The sequence below is a fragment of the Mauremys reevesii genome, linkage group 2, assembly GCF_016161935.1.
Source record: "Mauremys reevesii isolate NIE-2019 linkage group 2, ASM1616193v1, whole genome shotgun sequence".
Classification (NCBI taxonomy): domain Eukaryota; kingdom Metazoa; phylum Chordata; order Testudines; family Geoemydidae; genus Mauremys; species Mauremys reevesii.
In genome coordinates this window covers 4,112,019-4,135,417 of record NC_052624.1, presented here as the reverse complement: position 1 = coordinate 4,135,417, position 23,399 = coordinate 4,112,019, and the positions used below count along the sequence as shown (strand labels likewise).

General features: G+C 48.9%; 1 protein-coding gene across 6 annotated transcripts in view; it reads right to left on the bottom strand.

Annotated features, from left to right (window-relative positions):
• LOC120397620 (SREBF chaperone) overlaps positions 1 to 23,399 on the bottom strand; it is a 135,651-nt gene that overhangs the window by 38,478 nt on the left and 73,774 nt on the right. For all 6 annotated transcript variants that reach the window (XM_039523791.1, XM_039523788.1, XM_039523786.1 and 3 more), the window contains 6 exons: positions 14,518 to 14,647; positions 12,285 to 12,442; positions 7,715 to 7,935; positions 6,460 to 6,565; positions 5,286 to 5,458; positions 4,452 to 4,578 (listed from right to left, as the gene is read on the bottom strand). In XM_039523791.1, the coding sequence (XP_039379725.1) occupies positions 4,452 to 4,578; positions 5,286 to 5,458; positions 6,460 to 6,565; positions 7,715 to 7,935; positions 12,285 to 12,442; positions 14,518 to 14,647 (915 nt within the window). The remainder of the gene's footprint in view (positions 1 to 4,451; positions 4,579 to 5,285; positions 5,459 to 6,459; positions 6,566 to 7,714; positions 7,936 to 12,284; positions 12,443 to 14,517; positions 14,648 to 23,399) is intronic.

Below are 23,399 nucleotides of genomic sequence, written 5' to 3'. Positions count from 1 at the left end.
TTTTAACCAACTCTCTCTCTCTCTTTTCTTTTTTAATAAATTTTAGCTTAGTTAATAAGACTTGGCTCTAAGCGTGTATTTTGGGTAAGATGTAAATTATAATTGGACTTGAGTATGTGGCTGATCCTTTGGGATTGGAAGAACCTTTTCTTTTATATGATGAAGTAAGATTTTCAGGAATCATCATCATATCTGACAAGTGTGTCTGGACGGAGGCCTGAGGCTCAGTACTTTAAGGGAACTGCATTGTTTGGACTTCTGAGTAACCAGCGAGGTACTGCAGAAGCTGTTTCGTGCTGGCTTGGTAAATCCACGAGCATTTGGGGTTTGTCTGCCCCGTTTGGTTTGCAGTTCACCCTGATTGAGTGACCTCAGCTGGCTCCCAAGGGCGGCACCGTCACACCATCTTCAGCACGTCAGAGTCAACAACAAACTGAAATGAACTGGGCACTTTGCAGCTCTCAGAGCCTTGTTCCAGGTTGCCTGAAGATTTCCCTGCCTCGGTTCAATTCAGGTCACGCTTTTCTGCTTATCTTCACACCATAAGGGCTAGAACTATCTTTTTGTCTAATTAAAGCTCCGATTCTAGAGGAGACACTGGCTGGAAGTGGATTCTGTGGCAAATTCCATGTCTGAAGAATCACAAACTACAAGCAGCCTTGCAGATAACGGAGAGGGGAAAGGGCTGGAAAACAGCTGTGCTATCACTTTCTCTCTCAATGTTTGCAACGTGACCGGGGAAAAGTTAATCTGAATTGTCACAGATCCCTAAAACATGCCCTCAAGCCCGCCTTACAGCCTCCTGTGGATGCCCTGGGTGGCTCGAGATGGCTGTCTCTTTAGAAGTCTGCAGTCACACCACCTCGGGCTGTGGTCTTGACAGATCTCACAAGCTAAGCTGGGCCAGTACTGGGACAGGCTTCCCAGGAGGACCTACTGGAAATGCTGTTGGGGATTCAGTCGGAGGCGCTCGTTCCTCGGGCTCTGGACTAGACAGTTACCCCAGCATGTTGTTACACATGCAGTTTTCAGATAAGTCCCAGACCTTAGCCATTCATGGTTTGTCTTAAAGATCTCAAAGCATTTTCTTCCCCAACAAAGGTGTTAGCCCTTGTATCCTGGCCTAATTCAAACTCAAGCAATTATATTTTGCCTGCCTACAGTCCCTTTGTAGTTGGAGATAGTACTCTCTTCACTGCCTGGCCAAAGCTGCCATGTAGGAACTGCATTTCACTGGTGAAACAAATACACATACGCAGAGATCACTTCTGGGCAACTTCCTGTCGAAAGAGACCACCTCAAGACTCCTCCAGTCCAGCAAGTACAGCTCGGCTCATCTTTATTAAAAGACCCTGCCATTAACCAACCAAATTCTGTCAGTTCCCTGGGTGGTCATTTAAGACCCGGGGCTGTGTGTGAGAAAAGCACTAGGGGATGGAAAGTGCTGGGGAGAGAGGGAGTGTGACAGACGAGAGACTTCTGCTGTGCGGCAGCTCTGCACAGAATGTAACTAGCGAATGTTTGTAGTGTGGATTCTATGCTAAACCTTCAAGGTGATTGGTAGGTAGTGGAGACGAGAAAGACAAAACTCAAACTCTCTCATCCGCCATGTCCTTGTTAGCCAGCAGCACCCACTGCTTCAGAAGGTACAAACTGATCACCACGCTGCAGGCTCGGAGATGAAACAGATCACTGATCTATAGAGCCGTCAGGACGTTTAATACTGTTCATGAGTAAGAATTTCAAATCCAAGGAGACACCACCTTCTCTTGAAACAAGGGCTGGGCATGTGCTGCACAAACACCAGCTGTTTGCCTCCTACAACCAAACCATACAAATATAAGTTCAACAGTCCCCATCCCTGCTGAGACACTGCAAAGGATACCGCTGTTACTGTCTGCCACAGTGAGGCAATCACCGAGAAAGGGACTGAAACAGAAACAGGGCTGAGAAGGGGGTGGTGGGGGGAGTGCCATGCTTATGCAGCTATCAAAGCATTTATCCTGAGCTCAGCACAATTGATGTCAGAAGGTGCTGCATTAGGGCCTGCTCCATCACCCAAAGTCGTCGATGGAAACATTCCCATTGCTCACTGGTTTATGGAAACATTCAGGGAGAGGCCCAGTGATTAGAGCAAGGGGGCTCCGACTCTCCTCCTGGCTTTGCCAGTGACTCTTTCGGACCCCTGGGGCATGTCAGTTCGCTCCGTGTGCTTTGGTTTTCTGACCTGTAAAGCAGGGATTATGCCTCCCTCCTACAATTATTCTAGCTCATTAATATTTGCACAATGTGCCTTGAGATCCTCAGATGAAAGCTGCCCTAGCAGGGCAGAGTGCTGATAATCTATGGCTGGTATCTAGAATCCATCAATGACTGTTAGCCAGGATGGGCAGGGAGGGTGTCTCTAGCCTCTGTTTGCCAGAAGCTGGGAATGGGCGACAGGGGATGGATCACTTGAGGATTAACTGCTCTGCTCATTCCCTCTGGGGCACCTGGCATTGGCCACTGTCGGCAGACAGGATACTGGGATAGATGGACCTTTGGTCTGACCCAGTGTGGCCGTTCTTATGTCCTTATGTAATCCTAGGATCTACACACTGCCCTCCAAACAGCATGCTTCATGGTGGTACTGTACAAAACCAAAGCACTAGAGACCTGAAATAAGTAAAGGCTCTACTAAAACTCTCCCCTCTAGTAACCCTGCTGCAGAAACCGGTCAAGTGAAAGCTTGACCAAACAAACAGGGCTGACATGGCATCCTGAAGCTGGCCAAACACAAGCTCCGGCACACTACCAGAGGGTGCAGGTTCCACCGAGGACACCTCGCCACCAGGCCTGGAAAGCTACCCCTCATGATCAGCAGGAAGAGAACCCCAGCAGATGGTAAGGGTCCAAAGGGACACAGGGAGAGAGGTGATCTCTCAGGTAGCTGGCTCTCAACCCACCCCGGCCTATCAGCACCGCTTCCATCTCATCCAGACCACGCCAGCTGGCTCCCATCACGTCCCCACCTCTGACAGGTGCTGGGAGAGGAGAGACCAGAGCATCAGCGCTTGATGAAAGGAAGAGAGATCCTACTGCCTTTCAAATACTGAAAGGTGCCTCACTATCTCCCCTTGCAGCCCTATGCACATGAGAGACAAGATGGATCCCTGTGGGACCCCCTCCCTGTGAGAGCCCTTGCAGAGAGAGGAGTCTAGGCTCATAACCTCCATCTAGCATCTGTCCAAGGAGGAGTTAACCTGCAGAAGGACCTCACCTAGCCACTCCCACAAGAGGCCAACAAAAACCATCCTGCTCAGAGATATCGGGGGCTGCCATCAGACCTAACAAAATGGGTTACATGTGTCCCCTGCAGGAGGACCCCATCCTCCGTCCCTCACAGTCAGGTCTCTGTGGTAAGCCTACCTTTGAAACCAGACTGCGGGGCTCAGGAGTAGGCAGGGAGTCAAGAGGTGCCGGCGGTTGCTCCAGCATGAAGAGAGGGTTCGAGAATGGACCACAACGTGCCAGGCTGTTAGCATCACGAGCGAAGCAGAAGAAATGAGTTCTGAGTGCAGTGAGGCCCGTGAGCCTTCTTAGCTCTTGTGGGAGGAAGTTCCTCAGGCTAGAGCTGACTCCTGAGACAGTTCTGTCTCCCGCGTTGGCTGGCAGCATCACTGGCCCAGGGGACCGCAGCTGGCAAGGGGGGTGGCTGAGCTGGAGGGAGAGGCGACCTCTCAAGTGGGCTTTGACAGAGATCTTGACCTAGGTGCTGTGTTCAGTGGGAAGCCTACGGACAGCGAGCACCAGGGTGATGCGCTCACAGGGTCCTGTGTTACTTAGCAGGAAGGCTGCTGAGCTTTGTGCCTGGTGGAGCCTTTCCAGAGCATGCAGCTTCCCACCTTGGTACAGCCAAGTGCAGTAACCCAACACCTGGATCGCGACACCCATGGACCCCCTCCCAAGGGAAGAGTCAATAATCCCCACCAGTAACAGCCCCAAAGCCTCCCTGCTAGTCCCCATCAGCCACAAGTGCCAGGTTCCTCCATCCTCACTGAGCAAAACGCAGAGAACCTCGGCCAGGGAAGGCAAAGACACACAACCTCCTGCCCAAGGCATTGGTCTGATTCAGAGCAGGCTTCCTCCCACCGGCATGCCAGCCATGGTGACTGGAGCAGGAAGGGGCTGACTAGGCGCCAAGAAAAGATGGACACAATATTTCACTAATCCGTCAGCAGCGAGGTGTGACGGATGTGCAGCAAAATGTCCCCATGAGGCCAGGAGCCGTCCGGTCCATCAGTATCCTGGGGAAGCAGGGCCAAGCAATGTGGAAAGTGATCAGGCAAGTGGGCATGGTTAGAAAATCCTCAATCCTGGACACAAAGGGCTAAGTAGCTGGCATCAGACAGGTTAGCACCCACCCTCCCTTTGTCCCTTCTTTCAGCAGGAGGCTATTTCTGGATACCTACCCTCCGTTGAGCGTAGGCGTCAGGCCAAACAGCGTGCACAGCCCCACCGACATGAGCAGAGAACTGAGCACCGTCACAACCGCTGCCAGGGCCAAGCCCCATTTTGACTTCACCATGTCAATCTTCCCTGCAAGAGAGAACACAAGGCCCACATCACTGGGGGAAAGCCAATGCCAACTGCCCCATCATGGGGAGCGGGTCCGCGTGCTCATTCACTTCAACAGGCAGCACGCTAGCCAGGGATGGTAGTGGTGGGTTCAAGGCCTCGGATGCCTGGCTAGTGCTGACATAGCAACACAGTACTAGAGAGGCACACTCCAGCCAAAGGGCACAGCAGAGGAGAGCAACGCAGGGGTGGGCCACAGACTGTCATTCCAGCTACAGGACAGACCAGGGATGTGTGAAAGGAGCATACGTAACCTCACATCAGTGGCAGGTCCTGACGGCACAACCGCAGACAACATGTGGGATCTTTCTGGCCATGGGCTGGTCCCCCAGAGAAGTGGGGCATGTGCCATCACATGGGGCATTTAGAACTGAACAGGTCAGAGCCCTGTAGGATACGCCACAGGGAACAACCCTGCACTGGCTCAGGAAATAGAATAGCTGAAACCTAATAGGGCCTCTTCCCCTCCACGTCCTAGTTCTATGTCCCAGTAGGATTTCAGCTTCACCTGGCTGCAGGAGTGACAGGAGACTGCAGCACTGAAGACTAGGTGCTTTGTCCTCCCTACACGTGGGGCAGGGTGTACTGTGCCATCAGGCCCCTGGGGCCCCCTCTGCCATGAAGCCCATGGACAGGACACTTGCCCTCCCTGCTCCCCACAAACCTACGTGTGGAGAAGTAGATGTAAGCGAAGAGGATGATGTAGGTGGTGACGAGGGGGATCAGCTCAGCAATGCCAATCTCTTCCTTGAAGTGGACGTGAACGATGTGCTCCTCCCGCAGGGTGCAGTTGGGGCTAGGGTGCAGCAGCTTCAGCCGGGAGCGGAGGCTTGTGAGGAACCTGACACGGGAGAAAGGCAGAAGGATGTGACCCTGGTGCTATGCTGTACACCTAACACACCCCTCAGAGGAGGGCCTGGGGGCTGCAGCCAGCTGGGAACATGGTTCTATAGATTTATGCAATACTCGGCAACCAAGAGCAAGGCCAGCTCTGCCTGTCTAGGTTTTGCACCTCATTCCTTGCCCGTGTATCACCAAGTTCCCCTGCAGAGGATTCAGAGAGGGGAGCTGCAAGTCCTCATTAAAGGTGTTTAGCGAGGGGGGTTGGGGTTTACCAAGAACTCGGGCTCTGGTGGCTGGTGCGTGCTGTAGATTCAAACACGCTTCCTGTTGCAGGTGTTGGGTAAGTAGTGCTGATGAATGATGCTAATGGACAGTCCTGGAGACGGGAGGCCTCTCTCCCCCATGCACAGCATGGGCAGCAGCAGGGCAAACTTCCACCGGCTGGCTTGCCAGGCTGCCCTGGGAGAACCACGCGGAGGAGGGAGAGGCGCATTCGCTCTCTAGTCCCATTCGCTCTCTAGTCCATGCCCTCTCTGATGAGACGGCCAACAAGGAGCCAGCTACTGAAAGCCAGGATGGTGCTCATTGGGATGCAGAAGCCCATCCATCAGGAGCTGGACTGACGCAAACTCCCTAGGCCAACCAGCTGCCACCAGCAGGGCAACGACTCCACGTACTACAAATATGTGTTGAAAAGATGACTGTGATTGTGGGCAGGGGCAGCCATCAGCAGAGGAATGCTGGGGTGGCTCCTGGGTGTGCTGGGTTTTTTTTAAAGCGACAGTGCTGTGTCTCTAGTGGAGCCAGACAGCTTTACACTGATGATGATAATATTCTGTGCTTCTATAGCGCCTTCCCTCTGAGGATCTGACCGTGCTCTGCACAGCTCTGTCCAGAACAGTGAAAGGACAAATAACGAGAACCAACCAGATTCCCAGAAGACGGGAGCCCAACAGGCAGGTGACCTGACATGAGAGTAGCAGTGCCAAGGCACCTTACCTGGAATCATATCGCTGGAGAGCTAGAGTGACCGTGTAGGACACCACCCGCTTCCTGTTGTACAGGTTCACGCCGCTGTACTTCCCCGGGACGCCGAACAAGAGATCTGCAAACGCAACAGGAGCACAACACCATGAGCCTGGACAAAGGTCGATGAGGGACGATGCATGAGTGTTCCTCCCCAGATGGGCAAGGATACTGCAGAACCATGTATTACAGGGGCTGCCAGATCCCCACAGAGCAGGCAGGGCCTTTGCCTTCCAGGGCTCCCCCCAACCCCATGTCCCCACATCACACACAGTAAAATGGAACTTCAGTCACCTGCCTTGGGAGAGAGCAAAGATTGAGTGAGGTTTTGAGGTTGTGCTCAGACTGTTACGCCCGGCCTCCTCTACTCAATCTAACTAGTACAATGCTGACCCATGCCATTGCTGTGCACACTTACACATCCATGCGCTACATCAGCACATTCTCTGGGCGTGTGTGTGTTCGTTTTCTGCTTGGGAGAAGGTAAGGTCCCCGGGGACGGAGTCCTGTCTTCCTTCGGGGTGTTATAGTGCTGAACACATTCTGAGTACGGAACTGGGAAACTTTTTAATCAACAAGTCTGAAGGCTCCAATGCCCCTCTTGAGGCAGGAGGGATTACAGGGGTCCTGACCTTAACTGGATCCCCTTATACAGAAAGGAGTGAACAATCCTCTAACTGTGTGGAACCAGGGAGCAGCATGACTTCAGACATGGCCAGATTCCTTATTCTAATTAGAGCAAGAGACTTTCATTGGCACCAGTAGCCCACTTGAGGATGAGCCCCGTGGGTCACTCCAGGCAACGATCAATGAAAGGACAAGAGGGAGCACTATGAACATTCACCCCCCACCCCACCCCCGCCTTTAGGGCAGCGCAGCTGGTGCTGTTCTCAGAGCAACCAGAAAGAGACAGGGTGGGAGAAAGCAGCATGATTAGATCAAAGGACGTGGGGGGTTGTTGGCTACACACCGATATTCTCTCTCTTCCCACAGGCAGCAGGCTGATAGGGTTAGAACACCCACTTTTCACCTCTGGAGGGCTGGGTCCAAATCCAACTTAAAAGCCTGGGTGGAATGAGTCTGGTGGCCTCATCCCAGACTCTGCGTGAGGTAAAAACCACGGCCCGATTTGGCACTGCTGGCAATCGGCTCAGGAGAGACCTGGGACTGGAACAGCAGAGCAGGGATGAGGCACCTCTCCCAGCATCTGCACCACTGGGCTGCCTACCTTTGAGGGTAGCCGATGTCTGCAGTGTCTTTGGTTCGTGCTGGTGGATGGTTTTGATGATATCAGGGTCGGAGTTAAAGCGCTCTCGGTCATTCTGCCAGAAGTTCCCTGGAGACAGCAGGAGGCAGCCATGTTCAGGTAGCAGGTCTCGCAGCTTCTTTAAGCTGGGCAGGAGGTCTGTCACCTGAAGGCAGACTTCCTCCAAACTTCTGATCCCAGAACTGAAAGATAGGTAGATACCAGAAGCTGCAGCGCGTTATGATATTCACAGGCAGCTCATCTCAGAAAGGCAACGCACCCATGCACTCCTGAGCTCTAATTCTCACTCGCTACTCGGCTTGTGAACGCACGATTTCAAAAGCCTTCACTGATTCTGGGGCCTCAGTTCTCAGCACCCAACTTAAGACTCTCAGGGTCTCATTGTCAGAAGTGCTGGGCACCTGCAGGTAACTAGCTTTAGCTGGAGTGATGCATGTTTAGCGCTTCTAAAATCAGACCCAAGGAGCGGGAACTTTTGAAAACTTGGGCCTTAACCTCTCTGCCTCCTCTTTCCCCATTTGCTAATGGGGGATGATAATACACACCTCCCTCAGTATTTCTGGCATGGATTAATTAGGGGTCACAGAGGCTCTGAAGTGTGTGAAGGACATAGCAGGAGTAAAACTGTTCAGCACCAGCAACTCAGCAAAATCTTCTCCGAACTCCTCTGCGGTGCACAGCAAAGGGAATGCCCCCAGCCGTGTGAACTCGTGGGGCAGCAGCGCCGCCCTGCAAGTGATACATGGCTTGGCTGGGTTGGCGTTTCCAAACTGCAGGCATAAGCCTGCAGCCCTTGCTTATGGGACTCTCCTCACGTGAGTATAGGCTGCAAGATCAGGCCTCCATTTCAGAGCACCTGTCACAGCATTGCAAAGTGCTGCTCTCCCGGTGGGTAAAGCTGCGTGAACTCATGTTCACGTCAGGCTTACACTGACATTCACAATAAAGTGATGCTTGTTATCAAAGTTCAAACCTTGCTTTATATGCTTACACGATCCTTTGATACCCACTAACAAATCAGATACGCATCTGACTTGACCCAGCCTGGGCCTCACTGGCACTTGTCGGAGTGTGCAAAGCCCAGTAACAGAGTGGCTGCCCGGGCCAGGGTTGGCTAGCATTGCCCCAAAAGAGAGCACTACTTCCTTGTCAGTGAGCACAGATAAGGCAACTGGCAGGATCTAGCATAAAATCCATGTCCGGCCGCAGAGCCACACAGCAAAATCGAGGCTTTCACTTCAGAAAAAATGCCATTTCTAGTCCTCCTGGAGGCAAAGACAACCTTCTGCACGGGCACTGATGTAGTGAGGCCTGCCTGAGTCTGCAGAGAGCTTGGAACAGCTCTGGAAGACGTCAGAACTCTGATCTGTCCCCTCAGTCAGGCATTGACTCTGAAACCTAATGGTGACAACGCTCCTGGCAACAGGATTCACTATGTCATCCCGGATCAGTTTAGCAGGTATATATGGCTCATGTGCTTCTCTCTAATGCCGGATGCAATGAGAGAGACTGGGACAGGATGCAGTGGAATGGCTAGCTGCCCTCAAAGCTGCTGGGGTCTGGAATTAGGTGTTCAAACCACTACAAAAATTTCAAGGCATCCCTGTCCCTGCCCAGAAGGGACAACTGCCCAAAGCCTGAACTGTTTCCAGGGCAAAAAATGCAAACTGCCTCCTGTATCTTCTGGATGGAAAAAGCCCTGGCTGTCCAGTACCGAGATGCCCAATCCCCCACTGACAACTTCAACATGCAGATACACTTTTTCCTCTACAGTTTTTTTTGCAGCACTTTAACAATTTAGCAGACTAAAATAAACGGAATTTGATGTGAAAACGAGCTGTGAGCCCCAGAATATGGCACTGACTGTGTTATTAATTTCAGATTTAATTCAAGAACATCTGGTTTGGAAATTATTTCTCCGCCCCAGAAATGGGGCAGTTGTCCCAGAGCTGAGGTCTAGCTGGACACAAAGCAGATGGAGCCTTGTTTCATTTCCACGCAGCGTGGCTACCCATCAAGGACGTCGTCACAGTAATCAGAGGAGACGGTTTATAACTTGCCACTGACGAATGTGCGGCATCACCAGATAGTGATCCACACATGTGATAAAAGGGCAGCTGAACTGAAAACAAACACTGTGTAGCAAGGACATCAGCCCAAGGTTGTGACTGGAAGGCTATTGAAAGCTCTTTCTGAACACAGCACAGGCAGCTTCTCTGGCACATAAAAATGTAAGAACATAAGAACGGCCATACTGGGTCAAATCAAAGATCCATCCAGCCCAGTATCCTGTCTCCTAACAGTAGCTAATGCCTGATGCCCTAGAGGGAATAAACAGAACAGGTGATCATCAAGTGATCCATTCCCTGTCGCCCATTCCCAGCTTCTGGCAAACAGAGGCTAAGGACACCATCCCTGCTCATCCCAGCTAATAGCCATTGATGGATCAATCCTCCATGAACTTATCTAATTCTTTTTTCAACCCTGTTATAGTTTTGGCCTTCACAACATCCTCTGGCAAGGAGTTCCACAGGCTGACTGTGCATTGTGTGAAAAAATACTTTCTTTTGTTTTAAATCTGCTGCCTACTAATTTCATTTGGTGGCCCCTAATTCATGTGTTATGAGAAGGAGTAAATAACACTCATTTACTTTCTCCACACCAGTCATGATTTTATAGACCTCAATCATATCCCCCCTTAATCGTCTCTTTTCCAAGCTGGAAAGTCCCAGTCTTCTTAATCTCTCCTCATATGGAAGCTGTTCCATACCCCTAATCATTTTTGTTGCCCTTTTCTGTACCTTTTCCAATTCCAATATATCTTTTTTGAGATGGGGTGACCACATCTGCACGCAGTATTCAAGATGTGGGCATACCGTGGATTTATATAAAAGCAATATGATATTTTATGTCTAATTATCTATCCCTTTCTTAATGATTCCCAACATTTTGTTTGCTTTTTTGACTGCCGCTTCACATTGTGTGGATGTTTTCAGAGAACTATCCACAATGACTCCAAGTTCTCTTTCTTGAGTGGTAACAGTTAATTTAGACCCCGTCATTTTATGTGTATATTTGGGATTATGTTTTCCAGTGTACATTACTTTGCATTTATCAACACTGAATTTCATCTGCCATGTTGTTGGCCAGTCACCCAGTTTTGTGAGATTCCTTTGCAACTCTTTGCAGTCTGCTTTGGAATTAACTATCTTGAGTAGTTTTATATTGTCTGCAAATTTTGCCACCTCGCTGTTTACCCCTTTTTCCAGATCACTTATGAATATGTTGAACAGCACTGGTCTTAGCACAGACCCCTGGGGGACACCACTATTTACCTCTCTCCATTCTGAAAACCGACCATTTATTCCTATCATTTGTTTTCTGTCATTTAACCAGTTACTGATCCATGAGAAGACCTTCCCTGCTGTCCCATGACTGCTTGCTTTTCTTAAAAGCCTTCGGTGAGGGACCTTGTCAAAGGCTTTCTGAACATCCAAGTACATTATATCCAGTGAATCACTCATGTCCACATGTTTGTTGACCCCCCTCAAATAATTCCAATACATTGGGAAAACAACAAGGAGTCCAGTGGCACCTTAAAGACTAACAGATTAATTGGGGCATAAGCTTTCGTGGGTAAAAAAACCTCACTTCTTCATATGCCGATACATTGGCGAGGCATGATTTCCCTTTACAAAAAGCATGTTGACTCTTCCCCAACAAATCATGTTCATCTATTTATCTGATAATTCTGTTCTTTACTATAGTTTCAACCAGTTTGCCTGGTACTGAAATTAGGCTTACTGGCTTGTAATTGCCGGGATTGCCTCTGGAGCTTTTTTAAAAACTTGGCGTCACATTAGCTGCCCTGCAGTCATCTGGTTCAGAAGCTGGTGTAAACTATAGATTACATACCAGTTAGTAGTTGTGCAATTTCACATTTGAGTTCCTTTAGAACTCCTGGGTAAATACCGTTTGGTTCTGGTGATTTCTTAGTGTTTAGTGTATCAATTTGTTCCAAAACCTTCTCTAATGACACCTCAATCTAGGACAGTCCTCAGATTTGTCACCTAAAAAGAATGGCTCAGGTTTTGGAGTCTCCCTCTCATCCTCAGCTGTGAAGACCAATGTAAAGAATTCATCTAGCTTCTCTGCAATGGCCTTATTGTGTTTGAGTGCTCCTTTAGCATCTCAATCGTCCAATGGCCTTATTGTGTTTGAGTGCTTCGTTAGCATCTCAATCGTCCAACGGCCCCAATGGTTGTTTAGCAGGCTTCCTGCTTCTGATGTACTTCAACATTTTTTTGCTATTACTTTTTGAGTAATATGAGCTTGTCTACACTAGGGTGTGGAAAGAATGTGACATCATTTGCCTTGAAGCCCACCTAGTTTCTTGCTTTCCTTATTGCCAGGAGTCTAAGGATTTCAATCCTGATGGCTAGACCCACAGAGCACTAGGTCAAAAGGGGAATCCGCGTGACACTGGCAGGCCTAGTTCCGTATCCGGACTCTCTAATCCATGGGCGTTTACCTGTCTCTCAGGGCGTGGTTTCTGATCTCCTCCACTAGCTGGAAGACGCGGGAGAGCGGCGAGCGGAACACGTCCACAGAGAGGAAGTTCTTGTGCCATGGCGAGACCGTGGCTTTCACCAAGATCTGCTGGATGTAGGCCACGGGAGCGCCCAGGTACTGTGGGGAAAGCGGGGGGAGAGAGAGAGGTGACCTTCTGGAGACAGTGGAGTCTGCAAGCCTGCGGAGTGAGCAGGGATCTCTCCTGCAAACCCTACAGCATCAATCCCTAAGCCTTCCTTCTTGCAGTCCCCTCTTTTGTGACGGATGGGGGACAGGTGCCCCCCACACGCCCTCTTGTGCCACACCCGACCATGGCCTGTTTTCCTCCTCTCATTTTCTGGTTTCTTTCTAGCTTCATAGTTTTTATTCCCTCGCATTCCCCTCTCACCTGGTAGCTCTTCCATTCCTTCCCGGCAGGCTGCATGCCGCTTTGGAGTGGGTGTGGCCTCTGGTGGCCACACCCTTCGTGCTCTAGCAGCTGACCCGAGTGCCATGGCTGAAGAGAAGCTTTTCTCAGCCAGCTGCAGTCTGAGCCTATAGCCCTGTACACACGAGCTGCTTCTAGGGCTGGCTGCAGTGGAGCGACTGCAGGAGCCTGGAGGAAGACAGGTGGCTTCAGCCACAGCCAGAAGAGCGGGGACACCTTGATCTACCAAAAATGTTCATGCACTTGGCAGCCTCTGCTGAAGAGAGGCCTTGGACTGTAAAAGCAGGGGGCTGCAAGTTAGGCTTGAAGTGCCCTGACAGAGCTGTGATGTGCCAAGGACTAGGATACCCAGGGATCCCGCAGGTCAGGAGGGAAGGGCATTGCAGAGCTATGCTGAGCGGGGGGCGGTTTTAGAACTGTCCCCAGCCTCCAGAAGAAGGGCTGTGGATACAGGCTGCTCATGCCAAAGAAAAGTCAAACTCTTACCCGGTACATTCGGACACCAGCAGCATTGATTTGCATGTTCCTGGCCGATACAAGAAACCCTTGGCTTCTACCCAAGTCAGTGTTAACCCTTTGTTCATGCCGCCACTGCCAGAGCACAATGGGCTCATCACGCTGGGACAGTCACCCAGCTCTGAGTGTGGCTGCTTAACCTCAAACGGAAAACGCTTGGTTTTGCCCTTAAGAAGTAGGCATAAATGTTGGAGATGAGACCCGAACTGGCACCAAATGGCTCCTAGTTACCGCGGACACTCCAGGCAGCTAGCCGAGCCAAAGGAGAGAACACACAGGATGTACTGAAGCGCTCAAGGCACAGGGACTGGGATCCACAGCCTTTCACCTCCAGGCCAACAGTCTGATCCCAGCTCAGCTTGGCAGTGATGGACCAGTCATTCTGTTCTGGTGGCTGGTCAGTGGAGCAGGAGTTGTGAACTGGTTGGTAGGTCAGAGACCAAATCCCCACAGACAGGGGTACAGCAGTAAGTGACCCCCTGATTGGTAGCATCTCCATGGATGATAGCAGCAGTACAGACTGGCTGAGCTCTAGTCTCACCCTTATGCGGGGGGAGTGTCCCACGGCAGGGCTGAGGCATGCTAGCAAAGTGGTGGGGGGAGCTTGCCCTGTCACTGCCCGCACTGTCCCTGTTGGAGGGGAAGAACTGAGACCTTTTGTTTTCTGGGCTGTCAATCCAGCCCCAGGGGCAAGGATCAGCGTTCATGTCGCACTCCCTGTCAGACCCTGGCCCAGGCCAGGGAAGCTAAGGATGCAACCAGTGAACCAAATTCGGTGCTGAATCCTGGTCACGTGCCACCAGAAGCACATTGCACAGACGCTAAGAAGAATCCAGCACCTACCACTAGCACTAAATTGACTTAAAACAACTGCATAATAATTGTGAAAGAACGCAGCAAGCAAAATGCAACACTTGACTCAGGATACGGTTCTCTGTCTCCCCTTGGACTGCAGGCTCCTGCTGAACAGCGTTTGAAAGCTTTTACTCACCCACTCTGAAGGCCCAGAATTGGGTCTCCTGACAGCATTCGAGTCTAACAACAGGAGTACATTAGCCCTGAATTTAACAGCCAGGCGAGGTGAGAAATTACAAGGCACTTCTTCCGTTCACTATATTAAGGTGCAAATAACACCAGAGTGAACTCCCCACCGCCCCCCGGCTCTCTCTCTCAGGTGCGTGCGTACGCGCGTGCACACACACACAAGTCAGCAGGGGGCAGCACATACACACACACGCAAAAGACCTACCCAATCAGGTCTCTCACTAGGATCTCCTTGCTGGTGGCCTGGCTCTGAAGACGGTGGTGAGTAATCCTTCACTGGGGTGCTGTACTCCACAGGGCCCGTTCCAGGTAAGGGGAGCTTAAGCAGTGGGTAGCTAAGATTAAGACACAAGCAAGAAGAATTATACATTTAAGCAAGCCCACATTTTACTGCATGTCACACGCTGAAATGCATTGGGCCCATCAGCAAACCTTGCCAAGGACTGGGAGATGTAAGGGGAACTTTTTCCAGGTTAACAATCTGAATCTGACCCAGCACAGTAATATCCAAAAGCTGATGCCTCTGCTGGCCTCTCTCTCTGTCTACACGGGGATAACAAATGTGCAGCTGGCTCACAGGTCTTGGGCTCCAGGGCTGAAAAATTACTATGTAGACACTCAGGCAAGGTCCCAGAGGTTGGGCTCCAGCCCAAGCCTGAACAGCCATTTTTAGCCCCACAAGCCTGAGGCAGCTGACATGGGTCAGCCATGCCAGGGGCTTTTATCCCCAGGTAGACATACCCTCTGAGTTGGTGGCTTCAGTACAGTTCCTGTTAGATGGATTTATGCATCCCTGCCAGCCCTTTAGTTGGCAGTCTTGGAGAGACCTCAAAGAATGAATGGGCCATGCCGCTGAACCACCCTCTGAACCATCAGGCCATCTCCCCCGGGCGGGTGGGACAGCTGAAACATAGTGAGGATGTGGAGCTAGTGGAAGCAGATTTGTATTTTTCCTTGAGGGAAGGGGTTACAGTCACGAATGCTGTAGTTTTGCAGTTAGGGAGAGGACAGTTGAGCAGCTCGGCAGAGAGACAGCAGAAAAACTGAATTGCTTTTAAAGTCCTGAAAGTTAGCAGTGTCAGAGACAGATTAAGGTGCTCAGGCAGCCAGCTCTGGCTGGCTACTCCACAGTCTGAACCCTGAAAGCAGACACCTCTTACAGAGTAAGGATCCACCAAATGCACTTTGCATGGGCCACATTCCTGCATAACCAAGAGATGGTAACTACTTTTGAACACTCCTGATCCAAGCTGGATTCAAAAGGCGCCAGGTCTTTCCAAATCCTTGACATCCAGCACCATCCGTGTACTTTTCCAGGGCTGGCACTCAAAGGCCTGTCTCCAGGATTGAACCATTTCTGACACTTGCCACAAACTTCACTGGTCTCGAAGGCACTGTTAATGGTGGGTTCTGAAACATCAGACCATGAAGTCATGTCATTCTTATTACCTTCTTGCCTCCTTGCAGCTGCAATTTCGGTGTGATTGTAGCAGCTGGTAACCTATTAACCATTCATATTAGAGATTAATGCTTTCTAACACTTGAAAGCTGAGAGGCCCAGCTTTCACACAGTAGAGAGCATTTTCTTTTTAGCGCTAGATGTTCTTTAGGTTCTAAAATAATGTTAGAATCGAACTTGGGGGAAACACTTCAGCCAAAGGGTTGGGACCCACCAATGCTAGAAGCTATTAAGACAGGATTCCTGGTTTTCCAGTGGCATATAGCCTGGCTCTGTAGCCTTGTTGGTTCACAATACATCAGATCTTGAATTTGTCATTGGTCCTTCAGACTAGCAACGCTTTTTATGGCAGTGATCCCAAGTGAACTATAAAGGTCCTGGCCCAATGCCATTTTCAATCCCTGTAACGATTAGTGACACAGTAATCAATGCAATACCCACTTGGTTTATCCGTGGATCTGTTAAGAGTCTGGCAACACCGGAGGTTTCTAAGGCTTGACGTTTCAGAGGGCAGGCGAAGACAAGTGACAGATAGAAGATGAGGTTTGAAAAAAACCAGCAAATCGAAAGAGGACAAAGAGTGATGTGACTGGTTAAAGTGGGTCAGCTTTTCTGGTTTAATATTCCATACATTTTTAATCACTTGACAAAACACAATGGCCAGGACACAAAAAGGTCTGACCCAGACTATGACAAGCGGCTCAGGGTAGGAAGAAGTAAATACATGCTACAATGCATCGGGATGAGAACCCACAGTACAGGCCACAATTTTGGAGACATAGTTGCAGCAACCAGGGTCGGGAGTAGGACGGACACACGCATGGGGTATGGGGGCTGAGGCTGGGGCCACAGCTGGAGGTGGGAGTGGAGCCCTGGGCGTGGAGCTGGCAGCCGGGATCCCCGGCATGGGGCCGGCAGCCAAGCTGGGTGGCACTCCTTCCCCAACCCCGATGGGGGCTGGCCTGGGGGTACACACTCCCTCCAAAAATGTTCCTCTGCACCCCCCAAGGGGGCACGCCCCACCGCTTGGGGACCTCTGACATAATGTCTAATAACTTGGAACATTAAAGCACCTGCCCAGCACATGAGATCTGGTGAGATCACAGCCCAAGGGAGTATGGTTTCATTTCACAGAGTAAACTGGTTGGCTCTGAGATGGGCATTACTCAGAATAGCATATACGAGTCCAGAGGTCTGACGATCCAGCGTAGCCACAAACGCTTCTGATTCACACCAGTAGCCCGCTTACAGGGACACCTCCCCACGTAGCCACCTGGGAGGTTTCAAAGCCAGATATATGTTCATTCATGTATCTTAGCTCATTTAAAATTAGGTGCACTGAACGCAGAAAGCAAGTGTGTTAATGAGAAGGATGTTGCTCATGACTGATGAACAGCTGTTCAGCAGTGCACACTCTTGAAGCCCGTCTCATCCCTTCCCTGGTTAAAACTCTACTGCTTGGGACTGTGGTCTTAACAGATAAAGCTAAGCAAGGTCTAGGGTGGCCAGTGCTTGGATGGGAGACACAAGTGCTGCAGGAAATGATGAAGAAAGAGTCCATAGCCCTGTGTGTCTCAGACAAATGCCTGGTTGGAGCATTGCATTCCACAGGTAAATCTTACCCCCCTGCTGCTTCCGCTGGTCAGATAATTCTTCCCCACTTTCTGTCCTACAGCACTGTGGGCAGTTCCCTAGGCAGCAAGAGAAGCTCCTGCATTCCAAGTTGTAATAAGGACATGTACAGGCTGATCGGTCTCATCCTCTCCCCTCCAGTACCGCAAGAGGCAGCTATTCCTCCGCCCCCTGCATGTGACCCCCATCTCCCAGAATCCTTCAGCCCTTCAAGGGATTCCTCCTGTTGTTTTGCTCTGTCTCTCCCTCTTGCCCATGAGGGCGCTAGCGTTGTTCAGTGCCTCCCCGATACTGGATGTTTTGCTTCCTTGTGTTTTGGGAGAGCATCGGTGTGACGGGTATTCCAGTCACTTTGCATATGGTGTGGGAAGAGCATGGACAGTGCTGACCAGAAGCACCCGGCAGGGGAATGGCTGCCAACAGGGACCAGTTTCTGACCTACAGAAACCCACCGGGGGGCTATGCCCTGGCCTTTGAGAACTACCCACTGAGGCGATGAATGAAATTCTGCACTATAATCCATATGGCAGCCAAGATAACAATGTTAAAGGAACGTTACGGCGGCCAAGCAAGTACTCAGAAGTTAGGAAATGACCAAATTAAGGTTGCCATTGCAACCTGGACTTGAGGCTCTATGCTCAACTCAATAGCATTCCTCTGCTCCTTGGGAACGCAAGGTGATACCTTCTGAACATGGGATCAGTCTGTAGGTCTAAGAGCTGGTTCATGCTGACATATGATCTGCTTGGCCTTATGTTGTTCAGGTGGTGTGACTGTGTCCATGTAACAGCGTGGCAGCGGCGGCGGGAGACAAACTTAGCCGTGGACACATGCAAAACTACCACGAAACAAGTTGACACTGGTCAACATAATTTTGCTGTGTAGCCCAGGCCACAAATAAATCATTTAACAAATTACCAATTATACAAACTGACCTATTTAGATCTCTTCCTGAACTCTGGCATGGGGCAGAGAGGGATGGGAGGGTGGCACACAGGGAGCTTGTGGGGGGAGGGAGGGATGCAAGGAGCCCCATTGTGTGCAGTGATCTCAGCCTACAGAAGCTATGAACTGTGTGACCCTCTAGTTATATGACACTGAATACACAGTTATTCAAGTTCTTTTTATCCTTCATTCAGTGTGTAACCCCAGCCTTTATTTCACACTCAACCACTTGAACTAACAAAGTAACTGGCAGCAGAGCTGTAGAAAAGGTATTCTGGTAAATAAAACAGTGGGAAACATCCACTGCTGTCTCCAGGTACACTAGCACAGTGATTGTAATCTGGAAAGGTTGAGTGCACTCCTTTCAGCATATAGTATATAGAGCAGTATATACAAGTCACTGTCTGTGTTAAATTTTTGTTTGTGCTGACTTTGCTAGTGCTTTTTATGTAGCCTGTTGTAAAACTAGGCAAATATCTAGATGAGTTGATGTACCCCCTGGAAAACCTCTGCGTACCCCCAGATGTATATGCCCCATGTTGAGAACCACTGCTCTAGCACAAAGGGTGCAGGGGGAGGGTGGGGTTAACGCAACAGAGCTCTGAAGAAGAGTGGCTAAGGACCAATAACATTACAAGACATACCAAAGGAACGGGCTGGGCTTGCTGTGGACAGGTGAGACGTTGCTTACCACCTGTAAAAGATGCCTAGGACAGGACACCTGAATTTAGTTTATGGCAGTGATGCTGGAGCTCATGATAGTATTTGAACGCCCCTCCTAAGCCAACAGGACACTAGAGAAGGGTAGCTAGGCCAAAAGCGAGTCACCCATGGGAGAGGCAAGCGTGCCCATGGATTGCCACATCTATTGTTTCAGCTTCATGCTCACCCTCTGGCATAATTAACACCGCCCAAGGAAGTGTTGCTAAGGGACAGATCAGACCCACCTTAGTGGTGTAAGAGGCAGGCTCCAGTGCTAATCCCCAGCTCTTGGTTGTTTTACAACACTGCTCTGAAATGATAGCTGCATTCTGATCATACATGGAAAAAGGACTTCGTAGGCTAATAAATATGGATACACTTTTAACAGGAAGGTGGCCAATTCAGACGTGCTTCTAGGTGGTGGGAAAAGGCAGGTACTAATGCCAGCCCAAAAGCCTCACTGAGTAGGCAGGTAGACCACACACCAGACTGCAAATCAGATAAATGGTGTTTAAACTGCCTTCAGCCATGGCTAGTGCCTGTGTTACCCCAGAATCTGACATTCCTGCTGTGCGTACCCAAGAATTTGACAATATTGCAGCCAACAATTTTGTATGTTCAGCCACTGCCAGCTGAAAACCAAACATCACAAAGCTAGGAAAATCTTAGGCCTTTGTAAAGGAAAGGCAGACAACTCCAGTTGCAGTTTCTTAATCAGAATGGGAAGATGGGACAGAAAGTTAACAAGTATGAAAGAGAGAGAGTCAATAGTGACCTTGGTTTTAAATGTCCCTAATACATTATTGGTATAACTAGAAATGTTTTAATCAAAAGTAATAAGATGTTTTACTGAAATTAGGAAAATTTGGAAAACCCAATAGGTTGTTTTGTTTAAAGTTAGCTATAAAAAAATAGGTGAAAGAATATGCTTTGGAACAGTCCAATTGGGAGAGGAACTGGCATCTAAGCTCTCCAGCAGTCAGACAGAAGGCAGGGCCCACTGAAACCTGGCTGCTGATTCCTCAAAACCATTTCTTGACCTTAGATAAATAGACACAAAGTAAGTACAATATTTAGATTGCAATGGATTTATAACTGTATGGTAAAAATGAGACAGGAAGCAGTTTTTCAGTAATAATGTGCTGGGACTCTTTTGTATTTCTATGTTTGATTTTGTAAGCAAATAGTTTTTAAGTGAGGTGAAACTGTACGGGGAGATTTTGGCAAACCAGCAAAGTGCATGAAACCACTATGGCTTATTGTTAAAATCAACCTATTCAGCAGTCTCAGCTTGACCAAGGCAGGAGAGGAGGGGGTTTGGGGTGCCACAGAAAGGGCAGCTTGACCCCATGTCCTTCCTGATAAGAACTGTGTTGAAGTTGCTGATACCTGCATTTTAAAAAAGCAGGATGTGCCCAGGAATGTCTATTGGGGTCTCAAGGCTGAAAACTCTGGAAAAACCCACACCTGGTTAATCAATAATCAGAAGAAACCTCTTGCTTGACTATTAAAACTGCTCACTTCACAAGTTTTCTTTACGGGACATGTCATTCTATTACTAATGGATAAATAGGGGGGAAAAAGCCTAAGATAGTTGGGCTCATTTGGGGACTCTTTTTGGACTCTCCCTCTGGATACATCTTGCGGTCCCCACCGGCAGAGGGATGATTTGGCCACCGGAAGCCTGTCGCTGTGTCACTCGAGAGCCATACTCAGCTTTGGTAATTATCAAGGGTTAGGGGTGTTTTACTAACTTGCTGTGGACATGTGTAAGTGCTTGAGACTAAGTAAAGTTTAGCTTTAAGTGAAAGCACTCTCGTGTTGTCCTGTTTGTGCAGCCATCTATCGGTCGGACGGTCGTGTCTCCCCTGATTTATTTCCTGACACCACCTCGCACAGAGTAAAAATTCCCAAGAGCTTTGGGCTAAAAGAACCCCAGGAAACAAAACTTGGGGGTATGCAAGAGAAATCAGACTCCTGAAAGGGGTACTGTAATCTGGAGAGCCACTGAGTTAAGTTACCATTGCTTTGGGTTCTGAGAAACCCCGGTAACACCCAAGCACAAGTCAACAATAGCAACAGTGGAGAAAGTAAAGGGCTTTAGTGTATATGATTGTAAGAGCAGTTGTCATGCTGGAGCAGTTCAAAGAACAAGTCAAGAATTTCTTTGGGGGTGGGGGGGGATTTTATTTTTCAGTCTTCTCTCACTCAGTGGTGGAGCTGATTTTACTCAAACTTACACACACATGATCACCTTAATAGCGACAGAGCACGGAAAATTTCAGCATGAAAAAGTAAAGATTTTAAACAGCTACGAGCAACTGGGGGGAAAAGGGCGGGGGCGGGGGAAGAAGTGAAATAGTTCTGGATCCTTAAGAGAAGAAGCTACTGTCTTTGCTCTCCTATAACACTTTGTCCTGTCACGGCATATAGGAGACAATCTCAAAGCACTTTATATACGAAGCTTCACGCTAGTCATATCAGGGTGCGTAAAACTGAAGTAGAGAGAAATTAAGGCCAACATCTTTAAGATCAGCCACTACTTGTGTACCTCAATTGCTAGATCCCTACTTTGACACAATGTGCCTGATTTTCACAGGTAATACACACCCACCACTCAAATTGAAATGAGATAATAAGAACATAGGAGCTGCCATCCCAGGTCAGACCATGTAGCCTGTCTACAACAGTGGCCAGTACCAGAGCTTCAGGTGGAGTGTACAGAACAGAGCAATTATGGAGTGATCCACCTGCCTGCCACTCCCGGCAGTCAGAGGTTTAGGGTCACTTCAAGCATGGGATCATGTCCCTGACATCATAGTTAATTGGACTTAACCCCCATGAACTTATCCAGTTCTTTTTTTAACCCAGTTATATTTTTGGCCATCACAACATCCCATGACAATGAGTTCCAGAGGCCGTGTGTTGTGTGAAAAAGTACTTCCTGTTGGTTGAATTAAACCTGCTGCCTATTAATTTCATTGGGTGACTCCTGGTTTTTGTATTGGGGGAAAGATTAAATAACACTTTTCTATTCATTTTCTCCACGCCACTCATGATTTAATAGATCTCTATCACATCCCCTCTTAGTTATCTCTTTTCTAAGCTGAACATCCCTGATTATTTTACTCTCTCCTGGATCAAAAGCTGTTTGATACCCTTGTCATAGAACTAGAAGGGACCTTGTGAGGTCATCTAGTCCTAGGGGGGAGGGATAGCTCAGTGGTTTGAGCATTAGCCTGCTTAAACCCACGGTTGTGAGTTCAATCCTTGAGGGGGCCACTTTGGGATCTGGGGCAAAAATTGGTCCTGCTAGTGAAGGCAGGGGGCTGGACTGGATGACCTTTCTAGGAGATTGGTATATCTCCAATTAATTATTACCAGTCCCCTGCACTCAAGGCAGGACTAAGTAGTAGCTCTGTTTGTCTAACATCATTGTTAAAATCTCCAATGACAGATCCCACAAGCTCCCCAGGAAATTGAATATTCCAGTGCTTAACTACCCTGACAGGAAGTTTTCCCTACTATCCAACCTAACCCTCCCACTTCCTGCAATTTAAGCCCATTAATTCTTGTCCTATCCTCAGAGGTTAACAAGAACAATTTTTCTCCCTCCGCCTTGTAACAACTCTTTATGTACTTGAAAACTATTATCACGTCCCCACTCTGAAAAAAACTGGGTTTGTTTAGTCTGGAGAAGACAATCTTCCCTCATAGGTCATGTTTTCTAGACCTTTAATCATTTTTGTTTGGACTTTCTCCAATTTGTCCACATCTTTCTTGAAATGTGGCATCCAGAACTGGACGCAATACTCCAGTTGAGGCCTTATCACCTTGTGTCTTGCTTACAACACTCCAGTTAATACATCCCAGAAGGATGTTTGCTTTTCTTGCAATGGTGTTACACTGTTGACTCATATTTAGCTTGTGGTCCACTATGACCCCAGGATCCCTTTCTACAGTATTCTTTCCTAGGCAGTCCTTTCCCATTTTGTATGTGTGCAACTGACTGTTCCTTCCTAAGTGAATCATCTTTGTTGTCCTTCTCTGAAATTTTGACATGGAGGAACCAGAACTGGACACAATATTCAAGGTGTGGGTGCACCATGGAATTATACAGTAGTAGATTTTCTGTCTTACGTTCTATCCCTTTCCTAATAGCTCCTAAAATACTGTTAGCCTTTTTGACTGCGGCTGAACCCTAGGCAGAAATTTTCAGAGAACTATCCACTGTGATTCCAAGCTCTCTTTCTTGTGGGGGTAACAGCTAATTTAACCTATCACTGTATACGTACAGTTGGGATTCCCCCCTCCCATGCATTATTGTACTTATCAACTCCAAATTTCAT